This window comes from Falco punctatus, assembly GCF_963210335.1.
Source record: "Falco punctatus genome assembly, chromosome: 6".
NCBI lineage: Eukaryota > Metazoa > Chordata > Aves > Falconiformes > Falconidae > Falco > Falco punctatus.
In genome coordinates this window covers 38,462,571-38,482,855 of record NC_137585.1, presented here as the reverse complement: position 1 = coordinate 38,482,855, position 20,285 = coordinate 38,462,571, and the positions used below count along the sequence as shown (strand labels likewise).

General features: G+C 42.4%; 3 protein-coding genes across 3 annotated transcripts; 2 read left to right on the top strand and 1 right to left on the bottom strand.

The window, feature by feature from the left end:
• Positions 1-1,965: 1,965 nt before the first annotated feature.
• Positions 1,966-10,878, bottom strand: LOC308066194 (histone H2A-IV). The gene has a single exon (XM_080393198.1). It carries the CDS (start codon positions 10,807-10,809, stop codon positions 10,420-10,422), a length of 390 nt encoding a protein of 129 aa, XP_080249324.1. The 5' UTR covers positions 10,810-10,878; the 3' UTR covers positions 1,966-10,419.
• Positions 10,879-10,910: 32 nt separating this feature from the next.
• On the top strand, positions 10,911-11,873 carry LOC308066203 (histone H2B 8). The gene has a single exon (XM_080393209.1). It carries the CDS (start codon positions 11,202-11,204, stop codon positions 11,580-11,582), a length of 381 nt encoding a protein of 126 aa, XP_080249335.1. The 5' UTR covers positions 10,911-11,201; the 3' UTR covers positions 11,583-11,873.
• A 583-nt stretch (positions 11,874-12,456) lies between these two features.
• On the top strand, positions 12,457-13,836 carry LOC308066186 (histone H3.2). The gene has a single exon (XM_080393190.1). The coding sequence runs from the start codon at positions 12,856-12,858 to the stop codon at positions 13,264-13,266; it is 411 nt and encodes a 136-aa protein (XP_080249316.1). The 5' UTR covers positions 12,457-12,855; the 3' UTR covers positions 13,267-13,836.
• The last annotated feature ends 6,449 nt before the right edge of the window (positions 13,837-20,285 follow it).

Sequence of the window (20,285 nt, the reverse complement as noted above, 5' to 3'; positions counted from 1 at the left end):
AAGCATCATCTTATAAATGCTTTTCCAGATATTTATTATTTACCATCTTTTTGGTTTTTTGTTGTCGTTTTGTCCCTGGGTAACTTTCATGTAATACACAGGTTTTAGAATTTGTGTGATTGCAAAGGTATTTGTCATTTTGTTTGATCTTCCCCATCTTTTCCTTGTTTCCTGGTAGGTCCCCATTACTAGATGCTTCCTGATCGTAAAATTTTTTTGCTTGGTAATTTCACAGCCCTCTCCATTTGAGCTGTAACTTTGCTGCCCGCCCCCCCCCCCCCCCCCCCCTATTTGTTCTTTTATTCCAAGAAAGAGGGATGAATTTTTCTCCGTGTTTGGGGCTTCTAGGGTTTGGTTTATTTGATAGTTTTTTTTCTATCTCTCTGTAGTCTTCTAGTATGTATGTTATTCAATTCAGGTTTTTTGGCCACCATTTTAATAAGCCTGTTTCCATGTGTAGATAGCCAGCTTTGTTGTGTTTATCAGCCTTTATGAGTATGACCCGGCAGTTCAACAGAAATAGCAAAGATGTATTTATCTTTGCAAATCAACCCTAACAGCGGTGTTGGCAGAGATGAACCTCCTCAGTTTATATTAGGATCATTGTGTCTTTGCACACTAGTTATGAGTTCACAGACTGACTGAGAAAAAAATAATTGATATGCAGCCTTTTTTTCTCCCCCATTTATTGGTTACAGCATAAATAGAATACAAGAGAGCTCAGTAACGCTTCTGCATAACTATAAAGTACGTTCTTCCTTCCCTGTTACTTCTCTCAGTACTTAATATAATACACCTTTTCCCTAAGAGGGAATAGTGTGTTTTCCCCTCTATTTGTCTAGATTCAAAGAACCTCTTTTGTTCTCTTTGGGACTGCTGAAATAATTATTTTTTCTTTCTCATCTGGCATATTTATTTTTAATCATGCATTATTTGCACTTTTTTATAGCCTTGCCTTCAATTCACTTAATGACTTAAATGCGTAAGTGTTAAAGTTCTTCTAGATTATCCACTTAATTCTCTTTTTGTGGTTTAGTGGGAACAGGTATTCTTGCCTTGCAAGTTCCCCTATTCACCTCCTGTGCCTAGTGTTGATTGGCACTTTGTCAAAAAGTTTCAGTCTCCTTTAGCATCCATTTCTTGCTTCTTTTTAGTTCACTGGATCTCTGTTTGTGGCATTTATTTTGCACTTAAAATTTCGACACAAAATTTAACTTTTGCTTATTTTTCATCATACTTCCTTGATTCTCTCTTTATTAGACTTAATTAAATAAACAACTTTTCATCCTTACCCAGGGTCCATTACTCCTGAAGAGTGACAACCCAGCTGCAGAACTGAAGCAGCTGCCAATGTAGCTTGTTCCTGAGATAAGCAATAACTTTGCTTCAAAAGGGATAAAACCCACAGATTTTCTAACGCATGATTATGACCAATTTCACACCGGATTTCTGTAGGTACCATAGCAATGTACAAACATATGTTGCTACATTACGGTGTGCTTGAGTTATTTGAGGAAATATTATTCTATATATCACAATTGTGAAATATAGGTTATGTTTACCCAGTTTTATCTTTTCCACACCAAACAACAGACAGTTTCATTTTAGCATAATATATGTGTGGTGTCTTTCTAAACTTTTCACTGGCAGCTGTAGATATAAAGTAACAGTGTGTATATTCTTGAAATGTTGGGGCGCTCCTGAAAATAGACAAAACTAAACCAAAAGGAGGGGCATACATCCTGTTTACAGGGCTCAAACCTTTCAACGTTCTGGAAAAGAAGGAAGGAGCTCTGCGCAATCTGCATTGACTAAATCTTGGAGTAACACTTCCATTTCCTAATATGACATTTTGGTCTCATTTTATGGCTAGTGTTCATTCGTCACTCCTGGTGGTTCATTTACATGAATTCTTGACCGAGAACCAGCCAAGTGAGTATATGAATTACCCATTAATTTTATTGATTTTTACAGTTCAGCTTTTCTCATTAATTAAGACAGTATGGGGAGGGGGAAAGTTCTGTTTCCCTCTTTCTGATGAGGCATTAGTTGAAAGAGCCTTGAGCTGTTTCCCATGGTGTGGGAAGGCAGCCAGGGCACAATGGACTGAAGGAGCAGGTTGGGTGAGGGCAGAAAGGAGTGAGAAAACTGTACTCCTCTTTCTACTCTAGGTACGTTGTAGCAGATCATAACGCTCCTGTCTTTCTCCATCACCTCTTAATCTCTCACCCTGTTATTCCTGCTAATACTCCTGGCCTTCCTAAGAGACAACCATCCCCTGAGGAAGCTGCTGAAATAATTAAATTCTAAAAATCTGTTTTCTCTTCCGTGATCTACTTTTCCTTGAAGTTTTCAGGAAACCTGTTTTGTTGTTATCTGAAGGAGTCGCTGGTCTCTCAATAGATCTGCCAGCACATGTATTTTTGGGTCCTTAGGAGAATGAATATCAATTTACAAAGTCTCTGCAGTATGGTTATTTTTTTTTAAATTAGCTAAAAGTATTGTGATAGAAGTGTTGCAATTTGGAGATATAGATCTGCCCCACATCCTAAAGCAGAAGCTTGTGCTAAACATGCTGGTTTACTTAAGTGAGACATTTGTGAGGGAAAGGAATTAAACCACGTCATCTTCCTAGGGAAGTGTAAGTGTTCTCAGAGCATAATCACATGAAAAGTAAAGTCCAGCTAAACATGGAGATGTATTTTTGCCTAGAATGACAACCAACATGATGAAAATATTACAGACACTGTCTAATTCCGTGGAAAAAAAAATTGCTGTACATTGCATCACAAGCTTATTACAGCACAAGCAAAATTAATGCTCTGTATATCCTACTCATATGGAGATTCCAACCTGTCAATCTCTGCCCAGGCCATCTGCCAGAAATAATACAGGCCCATCAACATGACTGGTTGTTATTCTCTCAATATAAAGGGGAATCCCACATTTTTCATGTGACAGCTTGATATGCCCCTAAATTATTGCTGGAATGTCTGAGTTTTGGTCAGCTTAGCCCTAGTTTTCATTCTCATTCACCTGGAATAACCTGATGGACCTGGCACCTGGGACAATGGCTCCCCATGGGTCTTTCTGCCCAGTGAACATCAGGATTCCTTCTCAGGTTGCATTTGCCTCTGAACTCTACTTGCAACTTTGTACTGAAGGCAACAGCTGGTGCATCCAAAGACACTTTCCTCCAGTAGAAGCTATAAATCGGCATGGATCATGGCAGCTCATGCCCCAGAAACAGTGGGGTCCACCTCTGACAGAGCATTATAAACCTCACTGAAATCATACATGTACTTATTAATTACTGATGCTTAAAAGTGTTACCTTTTCATGCATTGATGTGTTTAAGCAGTTACCTCCAGTAATGCTTGCTGGTTGTCCCCAAAATCACAGACAAGGACAAGGGATAGCCCAGGATGAAAGCAAAAAAAACCCCAACCAAACAAACACGTAGGAGAAAGTTACAAAGTCCTTTACAAGGACTATTTCCCTATTTCCCAACCCTTACCCCCCATTTTTCAGTGTATGGTAATGAAATAGTAATCTTATTAGTATTACCTTGATAATTGTTATCCTATGCTGCTGCTTTTCTGTATGATACTGTCGTTTTACACATCCAGCATGTTAAATGTGCTTGCATGCACACAAACACATTCAAGCATCTAGTATGATATTTTCTGTTGAAATGCCCACCCTAAAAGAGCCTTAGAGCTGCTCTGATGTGACTGCAAGGTCCTTCAGCATTTAGCAGTGCGTGCACACACATTGAGTACCTAGGGCTAGCAACTAATGGAAACTTCACCACCTATAGAGACATGTGGACTTAGACTTCTGGGTCACAATGTAAGGTGGCAAACCCAACCATTCTTTTGTTGATGAACAAAACCTCCGTTTGCCTGATGTGCAACACTGATCTTCCTGTGACCTTTATAGCATGCACATCTTGGGCTTTCTAAACTTCAGTAGTTTTGGATGTCGTTAAATGAAAATAAACTTCAGCCTTCTCACTTATTCACTTTTTTAAACCATAGATTTTAGGTTCACTGCGTGTCCTCCTGCCCCTGATCCATGAGTCAATCTTCAAACTGTCCCACCACCATCTTCTACGTTCACTTCAACCTCCAGGTTGATCCTAATAAAAAAATCCTCCCACATCTGAAAACAAATAAATAACTAAACAAACCATTTGTTCAATGCTCAGAAGCACTTCAGTGAAAACTGAATATCAACAATCACTAGATGAGGAACAGAGAGCAAAACAGAGGATATTGTATCTTTGTACCATTGTAGCATTTTGTGCAATAGTTGCACCTTGAGTGCTGTGCCCATTTCTGGCCTCCAAATAATAACAACTAAAAAAGATTTAGTGCAACTGGAAAAGAAGGTTTGAGAAAAGTGATAAAGATGATTTGAGGTCTGAAATGGATTTTCTAATAAGTATACTAGGACACTTTCAGAACAGAGAAAACTACTGGGTGAAGATGTTCTTGCTTATCTTTACTATTCACAAGGTTATTTGTTAAATGTATCAGACTTAGTTAGTTTGATAATTATAAAGTTAGTTACCAACCAAAAGGTTACTGATGCCAGAAAGACTGCCTAAATACCATAGGCAGTTTCCTAAAGTAAACGGACTCCTTATCTCTATAGGCTTTTTCCAAATGAAAGAGAAGAGCTGAAGATGCAGAGTGACAGGGTGAGGAAGGAGCACCTCTCTCCTCAACAGAAACCAATTCTGGAGTGCACAGCTACTTGCATCACCGCAAGCACTTCCTAACACTGGTGGTGAATAGTTTCCATCTCTTAAAGACTTCTAAACTGATTCCTAATGGCATGAACTGCCATTTAATTACCTACACTTCCTCAGAGTCAGTTTTGTTTTTGTCATAAGGTCAAAAAACCCCAAACAGCAAACCCCAGCAAAACACTACTAAAATAAGGACTTCTAAAAGAAAGCTCCCATTTTTCAGTTTTGTTTGTTTGTTGTTCCCCACCCCACCCCGGGCTTCCAAGTTACTAGCATCCTGTTTTGTGCAGGTATTTCCATGGTTCTCTCACAAACTACTTGGAGGGAAGGACTTGTTTTCTATTTAAAATCCCTCCCCACATGTCAGGGGCAACATCATTCATACACAGAGTGCAGAGGCAAGAATTAATTGAATTTTTTAAGACCTGATATATAGAGATGCATGCTACCTGGAGAGGTTTGTCAGCATCAGCCTAGCTAGTATGGTAGTGTTTCTGTACCGTGCAGTCACGTGTCAAGTTTTCTAGGACAGAATGGACAACGGGACCAAAGCTCTAATGATCACAGATTCCTTCCTTACTGAAGCAGTTTATCATGCAGGGTCCGTTCCTCTCTCAGCAGCGAAGCCTGCAGAATCAAAATGGAAATCAAAGCTGGAAGTCATACCTCTCCTCATTTTTTTGTTTGTGGCTTGGTTTCGTTTTTGGTTTGTTGTTTTGCTTTTTTAACCCTGAGCAGCAGCCACAGTATCAATAAAGCACAGTTAAAATAAGACCGACCGTGGATGCAAGAAGCACTGGAGGTATTGACAGAACGCAGGCTGGTTTTACCAGCAGCCAGGGCGAGGTGCTCCCCATCTCACCGCGGTGTCATCCGGCAGATCCACCTGCCTTGCCTGCCACTTAACGACATGGAGAGGACTCGGGGGGGAGAGGGGTGGGGGTGGCAGAGAATGTAACCTGGGGGAGACAGAGGGGAAGGGAGGGAGAGGAGGAGGAGAAGGCAGAGGGGGAAGCCGCTTCCTGGGCAGGATTGGTCAGGAATTGCTGCAGCTCGGGCGCAGCGGCCCCGTGCCTCCCCGCCTCGCTCCCCAGCCCCGGCTGGTGTACGGGGGGCGGGGTGGGGGTGGGGTGGTGGAGCACCCCAGCCCGACCAACCCCAACCCCCCCCCCCCCCCCCCCCCCCCCCGTTACTCGGCTGTGCCACGGTAACGTTAGAGAGATTCTCAGAAGATTTAAAGAGAAAGATGGAAAAGCACTGGGCTACGGTTTACAGCAGTCAGCTTTGCTGTTAATACCAGGTATACTGGGAGCGTTTATTGTTACCTGCAAATGCAGATTTCTGTTGGATTTCTACAGCTATAGTGCAACTGGCTTTCAGATTTTCATTCAAGTTTCCTGAATGTCAGCATCAGTGCCTCTGAAATTATTGGACACAAGTGAGTTTGTTTCATATTTACCAAAGTCTAAATTGATCCTGTTTGGTGTCAGAGAAAAACACAATAGTATCGATACTTTTTTTTTAAAAAAACACTTCATTAATATCTAAGCAGGTTTGTTCTGAAGTCAATATGAAAAGTAAATTACTGATGATGTTACTCAAAAGGTTTCTATACATTACAACAGATTTATAAGATATTACTATTTTATTTTGGTTTGCTGTGTATGGTCACAGAAAGGTACTAAATGACTAAAAATCCAAGTGAAAAGATTTGAAAGTAATTTATGAAAAGACCTACAAATGTTTATAACCTTTCCATAGACTGCATTACATAAATGACCAAACAAGTTTTACAAAGAACAGCCCACAGCCTCATGGAGATACACTTCTGTTGACCTAGGCACATACACCAACTTGCCTACATTTTTGGTAAATATGGTAGCCTAAAGCAACTTCTCCTGAAAGGCAAGAGGAAAAATAATTAAAAAACAACATCACAGCTTCCTTTCAGACTGTAGAAGACTGCTTAGTATCAAGGGAGTTTGAACAATCTATTTATCCTGTCCACAATCAGGTCATTACTGAGCAGCCCAGCATAGTCTTTTTCAAGAAAAACGGGAATAAGAATTTTTGAAGGAAAATAATAATTTGAAGGCTTTTGCCATACACTGCTGTCACTATAACAAAGTCAACAGGAAAGTGAACATCCTTATATTACTTTACTTTTTTATTTGTCTGCACACTTGGGAATGCTTCTGTGGGAACTTCTGCTACCGAACATTGTCTTTTATTTAAATTGTATTTTATTTAAATTGTATTTTCTTGCACATTATCTTCTAGTGCTTTATAGAAAAGCAGAGAACTATTAAGTAACTGCAGGTTGAATAACATTCTTTGAGTGCAAGCTGTCTGAGAGATTGCACTACCTATGCTATAAGCCAGTACTTTAAAGCATAACGGTATATTTTGTGAGGACTTAAAGACCAAAAGTAATTTAGATCATCTGTGACACTACACGTCTTTTCATGACTGCCAGCATCTGTGATGCACTCTTCTTAAATGTAAAGCCTTTCTCCTTTATGAGAATTTAGGCTGCCTGAACAGTTGGAAATAAATTTAGGAAGGAAACCAGATTAATTAGAAATCAATATGCAATGAAATAAAACATTTGTCCTTTTGAAGAGAAATTCTTTAACTCTTACCTGTCATGTAAGTAAATAAGTTATACGATCAGTTTCTTCTATTTTAAAATATACAAAACTTTTGTTTCACGATGGTATGCAGACAGATGTGTTCATTTATAACAAGCACAGTTACATGAGGTAGAATAACATATTGCCCTACTACATAAAATGTGAATGTGCTGATCAGGAGAAATAAAGATACGCAGTAATTGTAGGCAAATATTCCAGTCATAGTTTAGCTGAAGAAAAAGAGGATTTGGTATCCAGAACTCATCAGTTTTCCTGTACTAATAAAAACATACTAAAAAACATCTTGAAAATGCTGTTGGTGGCATAGGTAACAGAACATTAGTCATCAAATACTATAGAAGGAAACCGAGCTCATTACATGCACTGTCTCAAGGGATAAACATGGCCAGAAAGGCAGAGAACAAAATGGTAAGATTAATGAATTACAACTACTGAGTGTAACTAGTTTCTAGTGAAGATAATAGAGAAGAAAACAACCGAAGAAAAGAACTTTAGACTGTATTTTAATCTGCCTGTATCTCATTTGTAAATAAAGTTAAAATACTTGTGTTTTCAAGTGATTTTTCAATCAGTGGGGAAAACTCCTCCTTCCCTAATTTCCAAGAGAAACTGAACAGAGATACTTCCTTCTCAAGCAGTTCAGGGTCTGCATTGCTTTTGAAAAAAAGAGAAATGCTCCCTCCCCACACCGTGTTTTTGACGACAAAAATAAAACCCAGAGGCTTCCGTTTCAAAACACGGGATTTTCAGATGGCCTAATCAGACCTTCTGCAAATCAGTCCTTTGCTGCAGACCCACGCAATCTCTTCCCCTATATCAACCAATAGAATATTATACTGCGTACGAGAAACTGAGATTATTAAGAAAAAAAAATCCTCAAGTGCTTTACACCTAGTTCTAGCTTCAAATTTCAGCGTAGTTACCAATAAGTTCCTGTAGCTGATACTGTTTCAAAATCCAGCTCTTAACGGTAGGTGATTAATACCTAATGCAATTTCATTCAGCAAGACACGGCCGATAACACAAAAAAAATCCACTCCTCTCTGAGTATTTAGGGTCAAAGCAAAACAAAAACAACAACAAAAAAAAAATCAACAAGCCAACTTGAAAATTGCGTAAGAAGCAAGTACCGTTTCAAACCAGTCCCGCGATTCTCGTCTTGTTTCCAAGCAACATTTCGGCCGGGCACTCCCCTGTTATCTCCCTCTGCTTGAGAAACATTTTCCATTACACATTGGATTGGCAAAATGGCTCGCTCCTCTGCCTCCAGAGGCAGGACAGTGCAAAAAGCACCACAGTTTTCCCCGCCTTAGCTCTCAGGAGGCACTTTTAAAGAACAAAGAAAACACACCCCGCCTTCAGACAGCCTGAATCGGAGACTCCAAGTCTTGCGTTCCCACCTCCCCTTCGGGCAGTTTTTTCTTCCACATAAACCACTACTGAATGAAAAAACAAATAAAAGCCCCTTTCATTGATATCGGTCTGACGAAAGAGGGAACACCGTGTCTGTTACAGGGGAAGAAAAGCTAATCTGTTCCGAGGAAACGAGGGGAGAAGCGCCTTCCCTGCCTTCCAAGCAAGGTAAACTCCCAGAGGCACGAATGGCAGAGAGGCTCCTCCCTACAAATGGCAGCCTCTCGCTTATTACCTTGATTTACACCACAACGACACACCACCCACCCCCCCTTTTTCAAACCCATCTCTGCCCATGTCCGAGCCTTTGCTCGCTGCTCCGGCCCCCGCCTCCAGGAAGCTGAAGGCGGCTCTAAAGCTCCCGGCCCCACCACCACCGACCGAGCTGGTTGCCAAGGCCGTCCCCGCCTCCACGGAGCGCAAGGGGCTCCCGCGCTCTAGCAGGCCAAGGCGACCGCTAAGAACCCCGAAAAGTCGGCGGCCGCCGTGGCCAAGAGGCCCTAAAAGTCGACGAAGCCCGCCCTGCACCTAAAGGTAGCACCAAAGGGCACGGCCAAGGCAAAAAAAGGCAGCACTCGAGAGGCAATACAGTAAAAGCAAAGGAAAGCTTTACAGAAAAGCCCAACAACGCTTTTAAGTGCAGCTCAAGCTGTCAGAATGAAAAAGAACTGGAAACACCAGTACAAGTCTATACTGTTACACGGTGATCCCCTACTGCAAATATATGTGACTTTTTGTAGTGCTTCTGCACAATCTCACACGCTAAGAAGAAGTACGGTTGAGCCTATTTTGTTTTAACTTGAGACCCTCCATTACAGTTTCCACCACCGATAAATTGCTCAGAACAGTAAATGCTGCTCTTTAGAAACCATCCACGATTAGTTACGGGACAGCTCCCCAGGCAAACACTAAATTCTCTCACCGCTGCCTGCAAGCAATAAATCGCAAAGAAAGAACTTCAGCGTGCAGAAGGACAAAGCCGCCCCTACACACAAGGCACTCGGACTCCGTTACGGCCCGTGAAACAGGAACAGCAGCGCCTGCGCTGGGAGCGAAGTGCGCTCCATCCCGTCTGGGTTTGAAACCCGCGCGCTCTCCTTGGATTGGCCAGCGGCGGCCCCGCCCCCCACAGTGGGCAGGCACAACCCCCGGCCCCTCACCCCGCCACAGCCCACCTCTGCCGCGGGTCGAGGTGCTTACCCCCCACTGGAACCAAGGAGAGGGCAGCAGCGAGCGCACGCTTGCTGTGTTCTCATCTCTCCGCACACCATGCTGCGGTGACCGATTTGATCAATCGCAACTACTACTTTTATTGATTTTTAAAAAAGTGAATCGGAGAAACATTTACATAAGAAACTTATATACATAAAACTTCCTGACGAAAAATACAGGCGATCTACACTGATCAGAATGAAGCTGGAAGATCTAGTAGTCTTGGCTTCAAAAAAGCCTTCCCCCTCACATCTAAAAATTTCCCAGATAAAAGCAAAAAAAGTCTGCAGATGCACATATATTTAGGACTCAGGTGTTCCTGCTCTTTCTAGGAAGACGTGGGTGGCTCTGAAAAGAGCCTTTGAGTTTTTTGTTTAAAGAGCTTTACTTGGCTTTAGCCTTGTGGCTGTCGGTCTTCTTGGGCAGCAGCACGGCCTGGATGTTGGGCAGCACACCGCCCTGCGCGATGGTCACCTTGCCCAGCAGCTTGTTGAGCTCCTCGTCGTTGCGGATGGCGAGCTGCAGGTGGCGGGGGATGATGCGCGTCTTCTTGTTGTCGCGGGCCGCGTTGCCCGCCAGCTCCAGGATCTCGGCCGTCAGGTACTCCAGCACGGCCGCCAGGTACACCGGGGCGCCGGCGCCCACCCGCTCCGCGTAGTTGCCCTTGCGCAGCAGCCGGTGCACGCGGCCCACGGGGAACTGCAGCCCGGCCCGCGACGAGCGCGACTTGGCCTTGGCCCGCGCCTTCCCGCCCTGCTTGCCGCGGCCGGACATCACTTCGGTTAGAACTCTAACAGTGAAAAGAAAAGGGAAAAAAAAAAAAACAACCAACCAAAAAAAAAAGACTTACCTAACTAACGAAAAAGCTGTAAAACCAGAACAAATGTAGTGAGGGAGGCCACCCTGCCTTTTTATCCCTTCCTTCTCGGGTTCGGTGGGACTTGTGATTGGTGGAGGCGCCGATTATGAAATTAACCAATGGGAAGACAGATGCAATAGCGACCAATTGGAGCTGCTAGCTGCTTTGACATCACGAACCCGATTTGTCCAATAGACTAGAACTGCCTTGAGTCAGCTCATTTGCATACCGTCCCTATAAATACAGGGGTCGCCGCTATTGTATTTACGTCGTTACTGCGGTAGACAGGTAGTGACAGACTTGTAAAATGCCGGAACCAGCCAAATCAGCTCCTGCTCCGAAGAAGGGCTCTAAGAAAGCCGTCACCAAGACGCAGAAGAAAGGTGACAAGAAACGTAGAAAGACTAGGAAGGAGAGCTACTCGATCTACGTATACAAGGTGCTGAAGCAGGTGCACCCCGACACGGGCATCTCATCCAAGGCCATGGGCATCATGAACTCCTTCGTCAACGACATCTTCGAGCGCATCGCCGGCGAGGCCTCGCGCCTGGCGCACTACAACAAGCGCTCCACCATCACCTCGCGGGAGATCCAGACGGCCGTGCGGCTGCTGCTGCCCGGTGAGCTGGCCAAGCACGCTGTCTCCGAGGGCACCAAGGCTGTCACCAAGTACACCAGCTCCAAGTAAATTTTTGTTTGAAAGATCAACTAACCCAAAGGCTCTTTTAAGAGCCACCCACATATTCAGTAAAAGAGTCGTTCACACTGATTCGATTCGGTGAGTGGCAATTGTGTTTAGCACTGTTTTTGTTGCCAGGCAAGAACATACTGTTTAATAGAGAAATTTTTTTCAGGATAAAAGTACCAGGGGGGTTTTGGGTCTTGCGTGTTCTCTATCCTGACTGCTCATCGGGCAGATCTATAAAGACTTAAAAGTCTGAGTTCTAAAGCTATTAAAGTTTTACTTTGTCATTTTAGAGTAATTATCTGGGTTCCAATTTTTGTATATATACAGGGAAACATGTAGCAGTGTGTAGCGTGTTTTGGTGTTTTTTCCTGCTGTTCCGATATGAAATAAAGTATGTAGGGTTTTCCTTACATTATCAGCCTTAATCCAAATGAGTTTATGCCTTGTCCAAGAAAATGTCATTGTCGCCTTTGAACACCAGCTGTCATTCTCAAATGACTAGGCAAGCCAGAGCAGCTTGTTTACTTAAAGACATGGGGATGAATTTGTATAAGTGACATTTGGAAGACTAATCTTTAATGAAAGTTATCATACTACGCACAGAGGTGAAATGTTATAAAGAACAGTATAATTTTAGTCCCACATTTTGTATGGAAGTGGTGTAGTTTTTTGTGTTGCTTCTGTTTAATGGAGAAAAAGCTGAGTAGGAGAGCTTCCTCTTAGATCCTAAGTGACAACGTAGTCGGAAAATACAGATAAAAAAAATAACGGATGTTGAAGAAGTGAATGAGAGCGATTTATCATACTTAATTTGGTGCAGGATATGCAGGGAAGGCAGCTTTTTCGAAAAAAAACCAAACCCAAACACGTTTGCAAAGAGGCTGAAATGTTGGCTGCCGGGGACAGGGGCGGCGGTAAAAAGCCTGCTACGCAGCCCGTGTAAAAACTCTGCATCCGCTGGGAGGTTGCCGCTATGGCAGAGCGCCCAGCCACCGCCGGCCCCGCTCGGGCGGGCAGAGCCTAGGGGAAAAGAGAAGACAGAATGCCGTCACGGCCAGCGGAGGAGGGGACTGCGGCGTGTGCTAGCAGCCGTTACCCGCCCTGCCCCCCTCCGTGCCTGTCGCCGGGCTTTTCAAATCGTTCCCAATGTCCAATGGGATTTCTGCTTTTCCTCTAGCCAATCACAGCGCGGTGGTACCCATAAATTGCGGGCCCGACGTTCGCTTTCTGCACAGACACTCACTGCCGAGTGCTTGAAGCTTATTCCGGGAGGATGGCGCGCACAAAGCAGACGGCGCGTAAGTCGACGGGCGGGAAGGCGCCCCGCAAGCAGCTGGCCACCAAGGCGGCCCGCAAGAGCGCGCCGGCCACGGGCGGCGTGAAGAAGCCGCACCGCTACCGGCCCGGCACGGTGGCGCTGCGCGAGATCCGGCGCTACCAGAAGTCGACGGAGCTGCTGATCCGCAAGCTGCCCTTCCAGCGGCTGGTGCGCGAGATCGCGCAGGACTTCAAGACCGACCTGCGCTTCCAGAGCTCGGCCGTGATGGCGCTGCAGGAGGCGAGCGAGGCCTACCTGGTGGGGCTCTTCGAGGACACCAACCTGTGCGCCATCCACGCCAAGCGCGTCACCATCATGCCCAAGGACATCCAGCTGGCACGCCGCATACGCGGAGAGCGTGCTTAATCTTCTAGCAAAACGGACCTTTCAGATTATCGAAAACCCAAAGGCTCTTTTAAGAGCCACCACATGGCACTAAACGGAGCTGTAAACTCTTAAGTACTGTATAGGCAGTGATGCGTTTTGGTGTGGTTTTTGGGTGGCTTTATAGTGACCGGATCCTGTATCTCGTCAAGTAAGTACTAAACGAAAAATGTGGCAGGCAGTTCAAAAACATAGAAAAGGATTTTTTCCGTAGCAAAGGAGTACGGTGATTGTGCTAGGACAAATCAGTTTAGCCTGAAAATTATGTATGCATTTTTTCAGATGGTGTAAGTTACAAATTTTTGGCTGCTAAAGAAAAAGTAGGGCACGGGCTTTCCTTTTCTAAAGAAAATACTTGGCTCTAAAAGATTCATATGTATTTATCTGTTTACTGCAAAGAATGCTTTTAAGACAGCCAAAGTTGAATTTATAAAGTTAACTTTATAGAACTGCATTTTCCCTTAACTAAAATTATATTCAGTTATGAGTAATGTAAATTCCTCCTGCTACACTGCTTTTATTTTTATGTTCTTATGGTAACAATTTTACTGGTTTTCCCTGTGAAAAGTATTGTTTTATTTTACAAACCCCTTTTTTTGAAGGGGGGAGTGGGGTAGCGTGATTTTTCCCTGAAGCCCCAGGAAGCCCTTTCCCGCCCTTCCAGGAAAGGCACCCATCGGCAGTTTTCTTAGTGTTTTTATCACCCGTTGTCTGATAGTCTCTGTCCTGAGAGACTTTCCCCTGGGCATCTTCAGCCCTTCTCAAGCACTTCTAGTATTTCTGACATAAATGTATTTCCAGAGCCCTAGAGATAGGGTAGTTGCAAGGGTAATCTCTGCGGGTGCTGTTTTTAAGAGGTGTGCTTTTTTTTTTTTTTTGCTTTGGTCTTCTGGGACACACGTGGCACGTTTCATGGTGCTGGGTATCCTGTATGAATTATTAGAGATACCTATTTAGATCAACTTTCTTGGTCTGTGATTAGGCTCCCGAAAATATTTGCTGCACTGAGGAAGTGTTTTCCACGGAATATTAGTGATCAACAACTTGACATAGTGTCCAAAATTGTTATCAAATGGAGACTCTTCCCTATCTGTCCTGTTCGGTCACTTAATTTTTTTTCTAGTGGACCTACCAGGAAAACAGGGTTTCTCCCTGACTTAAGTTCACCTGCACAGGCCCTCACCCTCACAATAAATAGATCTGTAGTTGGTGCCTGAAAATTGTACATTTCCAAAAGTGTCTGATTTTCCGTCGTCCTGTAGTTCTGTTTTTATACTACAGGCTTTTTTATGTAATTTGGGAAGCTTGCTGTTCCATTGAAGTGTTGGAAATAATGTCTGATTTTTTTCAATGCTCCAAACGAGCAGCTGTGCCTTTAAGAAGCGGTTGGATCGAGTTGAATAGAGCCTTTGTTTAAACTCGGGGAAAAAACCCACGGAGAACTGTGGAAATAATTCTCTTCGAAAGCCTAAACCTGCAAGGCTCCTGGTTTTGTTATCTGTTGATAGGGTTCATATTAGGAAATTTTCTTTTCTGTGTCGGGAACTTGGACTCTGCAGCAAAAACTGACCAATCCAGTGCCCGGACACACCATTTTCTTTCCCTTGTTTTTCTCACTTTCAGCCATTTTCTAATACTTTACCTCGACGGGTAAAATGGAGGGGCTAATGTGTTGGAAATAAATTGTCTTAATTCCCACAGTACTATGCGATTTATTCATACATACAGCCCCCTTTTGTTCCTTGACATAGGATTTGTTTTTCAGAACAGATGAATTTTTTTTTACAGTAGATGATCAGCAGAGTGATTGCAGAAATGAGTCTTAGTGAAAGCAAACTAATTTCTTCTTACTGTCCGTGATGGCAAGAGATCTATTTATCTAAACCCGTTTACATGTTACTATTATTAATTAAATAATTTAAAATATTTTTTATTTTTGTATACTAGGTGATTAATTCATAAGCAAACAGTCAGAATACTTAAATCCCAGCAGAAATTTGGGTCAAAAACTATGCTTTCTTGCATGCACAAGAAATAAATGATTTTTGGAGGAGTGACACAGGGAAACAGGTTATATTTCCCTTAATCTGTCATTTTTCCTCTAGTCTTTTGAAGATCTTGGCCTGTCCTATCAAATATAGTACTATTTGGACAATTGCATGCTTGAGTTGTGGAAACCACTAACACCCCCATCAACTGAGAAGGAAACAGTTGTGCAAGGCTTCTGCAAGAAGGGTGAGCTCATATGAACTCACAATTATAATGCCTGAGTCTGAGGTAGTTTTGGGGTGTTATATGTCTTGAAAAGACATAAACAACCTAGCATAGCTTGTCCTAGTGGACCAGGCTAGAAACTGGGAAGAATTATGTGGATTTTAAAAGTCTGTAATAGCTGCAGATGACTGTAGTAGTGATATGGGGAACAGTGGTAGACTGATTGTATCTTAATATAGTAGTAGGCTTTGGTCTTACTTACCTTACAGAAGTGATAAATCCTATCAGTTTGCATATGGTGATGAGTTAACTGTAAAGAGAAACAGCCAAAATCCCAAATTGGATGTAAGTTTGGGAGGAATCCTTTAATAAGGTATGGGTATCAAGAGCATTTAAAATTGAGCATTTTAAGCAAAGATAAAGTACTTAAGGATTTGAAGTACTTGCCACAAAATTCAGAATAAAATTGATTATCAATTAAATCTGATGTAGAGTATATCCTGGAAGGTGTTTGCTAAAGGAAAACCCAAACATACCATTATTTAGAAATGAAGCTGTATTTGCCATAGACAGTTTTTGATATAAAACTTTTTTTAATCTAAGACACACAGGTGACTTGGTGTAAGATATACTAATTCCAAGTGACAGTAAAAGTGGAGTTTCCTCTAATACCAGTAAGATCTAGCAGTATTTTGGTGTGTTTTGCAGGGGAAAGTGAGTAAATCAATGTGGCTAGGTAGAAGCAAAGTAATGAGATGAGCAGACCAGAGTGCTGCCTAGCTGAGGACCAGCTTGCAAACTGGTAGTCGTATAGGGTGCTTTTGTTGGTGACTTGTAGATGCTGAGTAAGATCTTTGCTAAGACTTGCTGGCTGTTCTGCTGTCCTCTGAGCAGACCAGGCACTCTGTTGGTGTGGTCTGGCTCAGATCACTGCTTGGAAGGATGTACTTCCTGTCAGATGGAAGGGTAAGATGGACCATAACCACTGAGGCCCTGGTGAAATACTTCCTTTCATCAAAAATGCATAAAAGAAAGTCTGAAAGCATCTTTCTAGTGCAAAAATATTAGCCCTGCTTGACTCTTACTAGTTTCTGAAAAAGTCTGAACAGATGTATCCATATGAAAAGAGTTGAGGTTTTAAAATTTTGAATTAACTTGTAGTGTAAAAAACTTTAAGGGTGATATGGTCGTTTCCATGCTAGGCAGTACTTAAAGATAAACCCTAAACATCCTATCCCATTCTCTTCATTTGCACATCCCTTTTCAGGGCTGCTTCACAAGTGAATCACCTGTTTGTTACAGTCTTCAGTAATCAGGATCAGTGAAGTCTGAGCTCAGCCAGCCTCAGCTCTCCTACTAGCCTGGGCAGTACTGCCTTGCTGCATCTTATCCTCTTCTCTTCCACCTTTGAATCATACTGTGTTTTCAACTGGATATAAGCACCTTTCAGACTGTAGATGTACAGACATTGTCACAATGGTATGAACACTTGCTAAGACTTCATATTACATATTGTTGAGCTTCAGGAAGTACTGCTTGTCAGCTACTGCTGTTAGGGATTTAGGTACATTGGCCACCATAACAAGGTCCAGTCCTTGGATCCTGCTGATTCATGTGTGGTCTGGGTGAAGGTTTCCAATTCTTCTGTTACTAGTTCTCAGGTTACAACTTGAGCTAGTTGCCTCCCGAGAGGTACCCCTGCAACAGATCATGCCCCTCAGCTACACCTGCAGCACCCAGCACTTGATCCTCAAGTCCAATCACTTAATTTTGCTTCATGGTCTCTTGATTTCTTATTGGTTTTCACTGTTGCTGGGCTGGCTGCCTTCTGAAGTTACCTCATTCTCTTGGAAGTGTTTCCTTGGTCCTTATCTTCATTCTGCTAGTATCTGCCAGATTAAGCTAGTCTGTGTTAGCAGCATTAGTTTTCTCAAAGTTTACTTCTGGTCAGCTCTTGCAGCTTAAGGCTTTAACTACTTTAGCTACTAGTGTTAGACTACTAATGCAAAATGAGACAATTCAGCGGAGAAAACAGGTAACCAAATTTCTTCTGTAACACTATGAACTGGTAGTAACAGCTTCACTGAGATTAGAGATTCCCCTTTGACTGAAGTAACATAAGTAGTAATAAAAAGGCAACCTACTCAAGGAACATATATAAACAAATCAAACCAAATGTTATGAAAAGCAGCTGGTAGATGAAAACTAAGCACAATTGGTCATGTTGGCTCTGAGAAACAAACTCTTTGAACTAAAAATTATTGGTGTTCTAGTGTCCTGTAAAACTGTGTATAGTTCTACAGTATACTGTAAAAGATGCATTGCCCTAGTTCTAAAATTGGGTCTAACAAACATTTCCATGCCTTCTTAAAAGTTAGGGAAATGTAACACAATATAGACCGCAAAGAACTGTAGCCATAGAGTTCTCTGTAATGTGAAAGTCCAGGAGCAAAGACATTTCCAGCCTCTCTAATCTCCTTTATCCAGGGACAGGTCCTGCTTGTAGGACAGCACTGTGGCAAAGTCCCTAAGCATCTAGGTTGCAGTCTGTATGAAAAATCACCTCCTACTCTAGGCGTGTGTCTTACTGTCCTAGTTGACAGTACAGAGCTGCAGTATGCAGCAGTGTTGCAAAGTCCTTACTTTTGGTGAACACTTCACTATTCTATAACTGCCAAACTCCAAAGCCTTAAACACTCATGAAAGAGTGGTGGCCTTTACAGCTCCAATTAGTACTCATACAGCTTTAGTAATTGAAATACTGAGACGGGGAAAAAAATATACTTGTCCAAAAATGTGAAACCCGATGTATTCGTGAAACTCTGGAATTAGTATATGCAAGTGTCTGAAAGAAGAGAAGAAGTACAGCTGTAAGTATGGAGGGTGTCAGTTGCACCTAGATAGTAATAAAGAGCCCCAAATTTCTACCTGCAGTTTGTCTGGGACACCCAGGCTGTGAAAACAAAGCAGAGCATAAAGCAAGAGGCAGTATAAACAAAAGCAATAGACAGGAGAGGAAGATAATGATCAGTCCTGGACCAATAAGGCATTCTGCTATAGAGACAACCAGTGGTGAGTGAATTCCAATGCTTACAGAAGTCTTAGATGTTGAAGAGACAGAAGAATAGAATTGCTGTTAGCTTCTAGACTGCACAAGAGGCCATTCAAAGATGACCACATTGTAGCCAGCACCTCCCCCTCCCTGGAGAGCTGCTGAGGGCTCATAGCAAGCATTCCTTGTCCTGCCTGTCCCTGCAAGCAATACCGCCCTGCCCTTTTGCAAACTTGGTCTTTTGGGTATGTATCTGTTTTAGGATTGATTTAAAGAACGAAGTCAAAATTTTTTAGTGACTAAGTATCCTTTATTGGCAGCGCCGGATGCATGGGGGACCCTTCCGCCTAACGTGCATGTTTAAAGTAACTAATTGGCTTATATTTATACAATAAGACAAACACTTAACACCTATACATATTCATTACCTAATCCCGCCTACCCTCGCTTTGTGTGTTAATTAGCTTATCAGTCCTTCGAGCTTGCGCAAATTCCTCCAAGAATTGTGGGCAGTGGTCTCTGGGAGGAAGGCCGTAGGTCTTCCTCATGGTGTATTTTTCGACTTTTGCCTGGTATGTGATGGTCTTGCAAGTTTGCAGTGTTCTTATCGGTCTGAGCTAATTTATGTCCTTGTCGACATCGGTTTCTTCTGCTTGTTTCTTTTACTCACTCCCTCTAGATAACTTTTAAACAGGCCCCTTGTTAGAGAAAGTTAAAGAAAGAGAAACAGACTCCTCCTTTGATCAGTTATTCATTATTTCTTTCAGACTATGGTTACATGGCCTAATTACTATACCTACATTCTTTGAGTAAATATAAGTCCTCAGCCTTGGTACAGGGCTGTACAGAGGGTTTCATAGCCGCTTTGGTTGTGCAACTACTAGTTTCATTAGAATATATTTCTTATATTCATTAACTACAAGGCTTATTCTATCCTAAAGTGAATTCATACAATATCAGGATGCACAAGTGAAATCACTTTTGCTTTAAAATAATGCTTTCCATGCCTTTTCAGTTCTTGCACTGAGCTTTGCTGCAGGACATCAATGTCTAGATGATGTGGGGTTTTTCTTAATATCAGTTAACAATTAATCATGGAGAAATAACGATTTGTTATTCAGCTTCCAGGCAATTGTAGTGTATGCTTCAGTTCCAGAACAACTTCCCTGTCTTCTAGGCTGTTTTACCCCTAAACACTGACAAGTTGCTAGCATAGGACTGGGAAGAAAATGTGTTACTAGGATTGATGGCTCCACCTTTATACATCAGCAGAGACTGTACTGTGCTCTGTTATCTGTTCTGATGCACATGTGGTTCTGAAATGTAGTTTAGAAATTCAAAAAACTGCTCAAATCTCCTGTGTATGCTTTTTGCTTTGATCTTTACCCTTTATACTGACCCATCATTATACATTTCTAAAGACCTTCCAGTATTTCCTTGCCTCCCCTGTATAATGATATTTGAGATGGTTATGACCACCCCCCTTCTCTCTGCACTTGTGGGATGGTTTATTTGGTTGGGTTTTTTTTGTGTGTGGTGTTGGTTTTCTGTTTGTTTTTTGTTTTGGTTTTTTTTTGTGTGTATGGTTTTTTTTTTTTTTTGTAGCCCAACACACCACTGAGATAGACCAGTGAAGTTATACAAAATGCTGATCTGTAAAGCTTCAGTCTGTGAGGCCATTAGTAAGGAAGAAATTGTTCCAGAGGGCACATGAGATAATTTTCATTAAGTGTTC

Excerpts from the sequence above, each read along its gene's own strand:
- LOC308066186 (XM_080393190.1), top strand. The coding sequence starts at position 12,856 with ATGGCGCGCACAAAGCAGACGGCGCGTAAGTCGACGGGCGGGAAGGCG.
- LOC308066203 (XM_080393209.1), top strand. The coding sequence starts at position 11,202 with ATGCCGGAACCAGCCAAATCAGCTCCTGCTCCGAAGAAGGGCTCTAAG.
- LOC308066194 (XM_080393198.1), bottom strand. The coding sequence starts at position 10,809 with ATGTCCGGCCGCGGCAAGCAGGGCGGGAAGGCGCGGGCCAAGGCCAAG.